General features: G+C 42.3%; 1 protein-coding gene across 1 annotated transcript; it reads left to right on the plus strand.

Annotated features, from left to right (window-relative positions):
- The first annotated feature begins 1,733 nt into the window (after positions 1–1,733).
- LOC119279496 lies at positions 1,734–5,684 on the plus strand. Its single transcript, XM_037560716.1, has 7 exons — positions 1,734–1,987; positions 2,196–3,060; positions 3,147–3,342; positions 4,786–4,878; positions 4,952–5,020; positions 5,100–5,168; positions 5,278–5,684. Exons 1-6 carry the CDS (start codon positions 1,734–1,736, stop codon positions 5,159–5,161), a joined length of 1,539 nt encoding a protein of 512 aa, XP_037416613.1. The 3' UTR covers positions 5,162–5,168; positions 5,278–5,684.
- Positions 5,685–7,800: the final 2,116 nt, after the last annotated feature.

A 7,800-nucleotide genomic window follows, 5' to 3' on the forward strand; every position in this document is an offset into this window, starting at 1 on the left:
TTATGCGCCTCCCTGCTCACCTTAAAATCCGCCTATTCCCCAAGCACCGTGCAGATGACACGGTTGGGTTACCCATGCCCGTATTGATGAGAATCCCGTGATAAGGGGACACGATCTCTGCTTCGACAAGACGTGCCAGTGAAACCGCACCTCGAAATACGGAGTGGTAGGCTAAAAAACGGTTCGAATAATGGTCGGGCGATGGCGTGATGTCACGCTACAAAAAGTTGTCAGCGGATTAGACTCGTGAAATATTATACTCTCTATGGTTGTGTGTGGTACTTGTTTTGCAGAGCCGAACACGTTTCCTGTGTTCGGAAGACTATGTTGAAGTATTCGGAGAAGGAACCCACCTTGCAATGCCAAAGACAATTTGCACGCTGGACTCATCGTCATTGAAGCCTGGTTCAGGGGCTACTGAGGGAGTCCTGGACTAAGGGGTCCTCGGATAGCCGGACTATATACATTGGCCGGACTGTTGGGCTATGAAGGTACAAGATAGAAGACTTCGTCCCATGTCCGGATCGGACTCTCCTTAGTGTGGAAGGCAAGCTTGGCGATTCGAATATGTAGATTCCTTTCTCTGTGACCGACTTTGTACAACCCTAGCCCCTCCCGGTGTCTATATAAACTGGAGGGTTTAGACTTCTAGGGTTAGAGTAACAATCATAATCTCATAGGCTAGACTTCTAGGGTTTAGCCATTACGATCTCGTGGTAGATCAACTCTTGTAATACTCATATTCATCAAGATCAATCAAGCAGGAAGTAGGGCATTACCTCCATAGAGAGGGCCCGAACCTGGGTAAACATTGTGTCCCCCGCCTCCTGTTACCATTAGCCTTAGACACACAGTTTGGGACCCCTACCCGAGATCCGCCGTTTTTGACACCGACACCCGTGTCGATTCTAACCGGGACCCCTACAAGTGAACGGTACTACTGTTTGGATTATGCCCTTCTGGCAACCCTATTGCTTTGAATTTAATGGTCGATAGTTTCATTCTAAGTCTATTGCTTATTGAATCATCATCCAAACATTGATAGTGCTACCTAGTCCAGATTTCCGGGTGCACGCTTCTATCATTGTTAAATTGTGTATGTTTTCCTCGAGCATACATCGTGACTAATGTTATCTCCTTGTTCACCTAATTGTGGAAATCCATCTTTTTGGAGATCTCAATGAGTTGTCGCTGAGTCAATCAACCACCCCCTCACCTCTCCTTGACTTAATGATGAACTCTTGTTTCAGAACTCGCTTCCATAGTACAATTCCCGAGAATCTTACATTGTCACCCCGACAATTTGTGTTGCACCTTTCTTCTCAGGCATCCTGAGTCTGAGGTATACTGACACCAATCAGATCTGAATCCCGGTCAGATATAAGAGAGAATTTCTTATTTGGCCCTTTCTTAAATTTTGGTTCCCTTTTTGGCCCTGAAAATTTATTTTTTTCCGTCTTTGACACCATAACTTTATTTTCTTCCTTCCACGACACTTCCGTCATTCTTTGTCGTTAACGCCGTCAACTATGACAGGAAAGGTCGTATTTACCCTTGGTTTATAGCATGCTAAAAAAAGAAGAAAAACGAACCCTCCCTTCTGCCCCCGATTCCCCCATCTCCCCCCGATTCCCCTTCTCCTCCCGAGACCTAAACCTAGCGCGACACCCAGCGGCGGCGCGAGCGAGGCACCCAGTGGCAGCGCATGGAGGTGGGCGAGGTGGACGAGGGCCATGGGCGAGGCGGCCATGGTGGGGAGGCGGGGGGCGGCCAACCCGTGGAGGACAGGCGAGGCGGCCATGGTGGGGAGGCGGGGGGCGGCCAACCTGTTGACAACGGGCAAAGGCGGCCATGGTGGGGAGGCGGAGGGCGGCCATGGTGGGGAGGCTGGCTGTGCGGCGGTCTCTGCCTTGCGTGGTAAAGGCGCAGCACCGGAGCAAGGCCAAGTATCACCGAAGGATGCGGCTACATCGGCTTCTCTAGATGGGTGAGTGATCTGTTCTTTAAATTTTACAGATTACTTAGATATGGCCTTGAAGATTACTTAGAGATGGATCCCAAATGCAACATATTTGCTGCACCTCTCTTCTAGATTTGTCGAAATGCAACAGATTACTTGGATATTTGCTGCAAAATCTGAATTTAGAGATGGATCCCAAATGCAACTCATGATTAAGTTTATTTGGTTTTTACAGGATGGATCAAAATTCAACTTATGTGCTGAAAATCAGTTTGATTGGCAACCCAAAAAAGGCTAGAAAGGATATCAAATGCTTCTGTTTTGATAAGGTTATTGATTCCGACTTAACAAATTATAAGGACTTGGTTGAATCAATCGTAGAGCAGTACTCGCCTCGTTATTTGGAAGTTGCACATGTTCAGTACTATGATGATATTCTTAAAATCTACCCTGAAGTAACATCTGACCAAGAATTGATGTCGATGTTTGAGAAACACTCTAAGACAAAGGTTGTGCACATGTTTGTTGCATATTGTGATCCATCGGAACCATCTGAGCCTATAACAGAATGGCATAGTGATGTGCATAGCCAACCTAACAACATAGAACAAGCTGATGATGATTATCTTCGCAACCCAGTACCTGAGAATGAGCATGTTGGTGTTGATGAGGAAAATATTTATTTAGAGGATGAACCTGTACCTCTTATCATGGTTCCTTGTTCCAATAAAGAAAAGGACAAAGACTATGTTCCTGATCATGAGAGCGAGGCTAAGAGTGAGGTTGAGAGCGAGGATGAGAGCAAGGATGAGAGCATGTCAGAGGTTGAAGTAGAGGAAGATGAGGAATATCACGAGGCAGATCATACACCACACATTGAATATAATAAATTAGATCCTCCAATGAACGAAGGAAGAAAATATCCCAATATGGCAGAGTTTAAATTGGCGCTTTCTCAGCATGCAATCAAACATGAATTTGAGTTCGACACCGAAAAGAGTGCACCACATAGGTTCAGAGCTTATTGTTCAAGAAGGGATGAAGATAAGTGTCCATGGAGGATATATGCTTCTACAATGGAAGATGAGTGCACAGTAATGGTAATTTTCTAACTTTACTCATGTGTGCTTAATTTGTGGTCATGGTCTTTACTCTAGTACTAATTTTCTATGTTCATCTTTTGTAGGTGAGAAAGAACCCTTGTGGTCATGATTGCTCTAGTACAAAAAGAAAAAAGAAGTTGAAGAATGCAAACAAGCGGTGGATATGTGAGCACGTGAAGGACTGGCTAATTGAGGATGCAACTCTAGGACCAAAGGCATTGCGAAAGAAGCTTAAAGAGCATCATGGAATCGACATCAACTCTAAGAGAGTCTATATGGGTAAGTTGCTAGCCTTGAAGGAACTATATGGTGATTGGGATACAAGCTTTGATAATCTGTATAGTTTCAAGGCGCAAATTGAAAGTTGCTGCCCCGGTAGCATAGTGATCATTGATCATCACACAATAAAAGATAAAATCAGATTTAAAATATTTTTTGTTGCTTTGAAGCCTTGCATCGATGGGTTCCTTAATGGCTGCAGGCCATACTTGGCAGTAGATAGCACCTTCTTGACAGGCAGGTTCAAGGGGCAGCTGGCTAGTGCTACCGCCGTTGATGGCCATAGTTGGATGTATGCAGTTTGTATGGGTGTTTTCGGTTCTGAAACTAATGAGAATAGGATCTGGTTCATGCAAATGGTTAGACAAGCCATAGGATCACCAAGGGGTTTAACCATATGCACCGACGCTGGGCAACCAGTGATGACAGGTGTAAAAGAAGTGTTCCCAGAGGCTGAACATAGGGAATGTATGTTTCCCTTGGTGTCCAACTTCAAGAAGAAGTTTCATGGAAAGGTGTTTGATGACCACCTTTGGGCTGCTGCTTACTCATGGAACCCATATATATTTGACAAAAATTGGGCTGCAATGGACCTAGCAAAGCCAACGGCAACTGCATATCTTAGGAGGTGGCACACTAGGTTGTGGTCTAGGAGTCAGTTCTCAACAATTTTCAAGGTGGATTATGTTACAAACAACTTGGCTGAGTGCTTCAATAATTGGATTAAGCATCACAAGTCCTTGAACTTGGACGACTTCTTTGATAAGGTTAGGCAAATGATTATGATCATGTGGAACCGAAGGAGGAAAGTAGCAAGGAAGTTGGTTGGGTTGATTCTTCCCCACATAATTAAGAAGTTGAATGCAAAGACTAGAGAATTAAACTTGGAGGTGGTAGAAAGCTCAGAAGAAGTCGCTGAAGTGACAGCATTGGGAGGCAGCGGCTTTAGGTTTGTGGTCAAGTTGCTTGACAGGACATGTTCTTGTAGACAATGGCAAGTTTCTGGCCTTCCTTGCAAGCATGGTCTAGCATTTATCACATCTCTTATCAATGCACACATACAGAATTATGTGGACTTGTATTACTCCATTGACAAATTTAGAGCAGCCTATGACCAACTAATTCCTGCCATGGTTGACAAGAACCAATGGCCTAAATCTGACCATGGATTCTTCATGTTTCCACCACTACTAAAATCCACAGCGGGTAGGCATAAAACTGAGAGGTATAAAGGCTGCAGTGAGAAGAAAAGAAAAAGCGGCCAACATTATGCCCTATTTGTAAGGACTATGGGCATCATTGGCATAAATGCAAGAAGGGTAACCCAGATGACATTGCTGCTATTTTAGCTGTGAGGTAATAAATTTAATTGTGTAACTTGCTTCGCTTGCATTTTTTTGTAAGCAGCCATACATGTTAACTATTTTTTTGTTGCTCATGTAGAGGACCACCAAAGAAGAGGGCAAAGACCACCAAAGCATCAATTGTGCCTTGCGAGGATGATGCTCCAGCAGCCTCTATGTGCTTTCCGCCAAGGTTAGCCACTTTACACTCATGCTCATAATTATATGAAATCTGTGTTCAAATTCTAAGTAACTTCTCACCATAGCCAAAGCTTGGAACCTACAACTACAAAAAAGAGAAAACATGATAACTCAATTACTGGAGCATCAAAAAGGTAAGAACTAGTTCTGAATTTTGTAGTAGATTAGATGAAAGCTTGGTTTTGTATTCTAATTGCATTTTTCTCACTATAGCCAAATGTTGGAGAAAACAACTAAGGAAAAAGGGAAAGGGAGTAAATCTGGATCCGGAGTAGCAAAAAGGTAACTTATGGTTGTTTCCGAATTTTATGTTATCTTATGCATTGTTCTATTGTTAACCTGGGCTACTATATGTGATGTGTGATGTGCTGCCATGAATGTGTATGTGTAGATCAAGAACTCAGCCCATTTGTGTGGCCAACAAGAAAGCATCTGTTGCTTTGAAATTACATGCCAAAAGAAAAGGCAAAGAGGTTGCTGATAAGTTGCCACACCTTCCCATGGTGACACATGACAGCCCTGCAATGGGCACACGAAGCAAAAAAATGAATCCTACCAGCCCTGCAATGAGCACACGAAGCAAAAGGAGACTTAGCTTGTGATTCTCATTGGATCCCTTTCTATATCATGATTCATTTTGGAAACTTTTGAGCTGTCTATGTAATCTATATGTGAACCTGGGCTTTTGTACGTGCTATATGTGACCTTCATGTGTTGTATTTGACATGATGTGAACCTGGACTATTATATGTGAACCTGAATGTGTGTAGAGGACTAAATATGTGGACTGTTTGCGTATATGTGAACCTGGACCAAGTTTCTATGAACTTTTAGTTTGCATACATGTGAATCTACTCCAAGTATATTATAATTTGTGCATATATGAACTGTACAGGGGATATATCATCAAAATACAAGGGAGGTTCTGTCCAATTATCCAATTAAAATTAAAGATGTGCTAAATAGCAGATTTGGTTTCATTTTGTAATGTATTCAAGACAAACAGATCACATCACCATTGCTTTTGACTTCCAGTTCACAATTTTGGTCACAAACTACACCAAGGGTAAAAAGGACTTTTCATGTCAGATTTAACGGTGTTAGTTGCCAAAACTGACGGAAATGTCATATAGGGAACAAACTGAAATTTGAGTGCCAGAACAGGAAGAATTTTTTTACTAGGGCCAAAAAGGGAACCAAAATTTAAGAAAGGGCCAAATAAGGAATTCTCTCCAGATATAATGGTTGGAACATATTTTCAAGAGTTATAACAGTGGTTCTTATATGACCCGGTAAGGTGATGTCATGCCTAGCACACCTAGCCGGAGGACCTATTGTTATAGTTTCCTTTTTCACAAGGTTAGCCGTTCTTCCATGAGGAAATTGTAAGACTTATTCTACAAGTTGTTCCTGGTGGATCTTTCGTGTATCCAAAGTCCAACCTTGCTTGAAGACCATATCAATGCTATCTCGAAGAATGTCTCTGGTACTCCGCTCTTCAATAAGAACATTTGAAGCACAATGCTAAAATTTTGTCATCAATTATCCAAACACCTTCGTATGGGTAATGTCATGAAATTCCTCTCCCATTACCTAAATACTTTTCTACGTTATGTCCTGTTATGGATATCATGCTCTGCTTGTCCTTGGGAAGGGTATACCCCTGAAATATATGTTTAAACACATTTTCCTTTCCGTTGTTTTTGTTTAACCTTTCTTGTAATCTGACTTAGCTGAGAAGTGATAATTCCCTACTTAGGTAAGCACCTCGTTATACCACCCTGTTAGTAAGACCCTATTGCTTTTGTTGGTGACATTTCGGTAACCACCGTTGGATGAGAACTTTGCCTATTGGTCCGCCTCATTCAACAAGCAAGAAAATGGTTCTCTTCGTCCCTCGCCCTTGGTACTAATGTTGTTGCCGACATAACTGATAGACTATCCTCTGACATACCTTGCTTACATGATCATGCAAGATATCATCACCCTTCCTACTTTTAACCCACATGGTGGGCCCATAACCCACAGTTCCACAGGATCGAAACCTGACTCTCTTGTACACCCTGTTGTCAAAGTTATTCCTCGCACTTGACTTCTTATGTAACTCATGGGCCACCTGCCAAGTGGTCTATTCTGGTATCAGACGCAATACTTATTCTCGTTGCTCTGAACCCCTTTCACCTTCTGATTAGGTTTTGAACGCTTGCCTATCTGTTTGAAACTTCTCATCGTACCTTCTTACTTTGCTCTCGATATCTTCGTAAGTTTCAATTTGAGAGATACTTATGCTTCTTCCCCTGAGTTAACCGTCTGATGCTCGATCTTGTTAGAATCCATCCTTATAGAGTTTTCCCTTCTTACCATTTCGTAAGTACGGTGAAGATACTGAAGGAAGGACGACAACTTCATCATGATGACCTGAAGCAGAGGAATGAAGACATCAATGTAATGGATCGACCTCTTCAAGAAGAGCAACTATGACCGAGAAGAATCGTTAGAATTTCGTAACCAGATCCCTTCCCCCTTACAACCGCTTCTAAATCTCAGGACAAGATTTCTTGTAGTGGAGGAGAATTGTGATGCCCGGGTAATTAAGCTACAACAACCCTCTGCTAAAGACGCCACGTCACCACGATTACAGTCGCTAATCTCGCGTTAGTTCAAAACATTTCGAATTCAAATTTGGATTATTAACAAACATCAAAACTTTTCAAACATCAAAACTAAAATGTTCGGTATGTGGCATATTTACATATACTAAATTAGGTACAACCTTGGTATTTTACTAAAACTAAAGTATATTGAAAATTAGAGAAAACAGTAAAGAAAGAAAATAAATAAAAAGAAAAGAACAAAACAGAAAACAAAAGAACCCCCCCCCCCGGCTCCCCATGGGCCTCGGCACATCCTACCC

Source organism: Triticum dicoccoides, chromosome 3B, assembly GCF_002162155.2.
Source record: "Triticum dicoccoides isolate Atlit2015 ecotype Zavitan chromosome 3B, WEW_v2.0, whole genome shotgun sequence".
Classification (NCBI taxonomy): Eukaryota; Viridiplantae; Streptophyta; class Magnoliopsida; order Poales; family Poaceae; genus Triticum; species Triticum dicoccoides.

What these genes read in the sequence shown, in the direction of transcription:
- LOC119279496 (XM_037560716.1), top strand. Translation starts at nt 1,734, where the DNA reads ATGGGCGAGGCGGCCATGGTGGGGAGGCGGGGGGCGGCCAACCCGTGG. An exon ending in AAGATGAGTGCACAGTAATG is followed by an intron (nt 3,061 to 3,146) that starts GTAATTTTCTAA and finishes CATCTTTTGTAG; the next exon opens with GTGAGAAAGAACCCTTGTGG. An exon ending in ATTACTGGAGCATCAAAAAG is followed by an intron (nt 5,021 to 5,099) that starts GTAAGAACTAGT and finishes TTCTCACTATAG; the next exon opens with CCAAATGTTGGAGAAAACAA.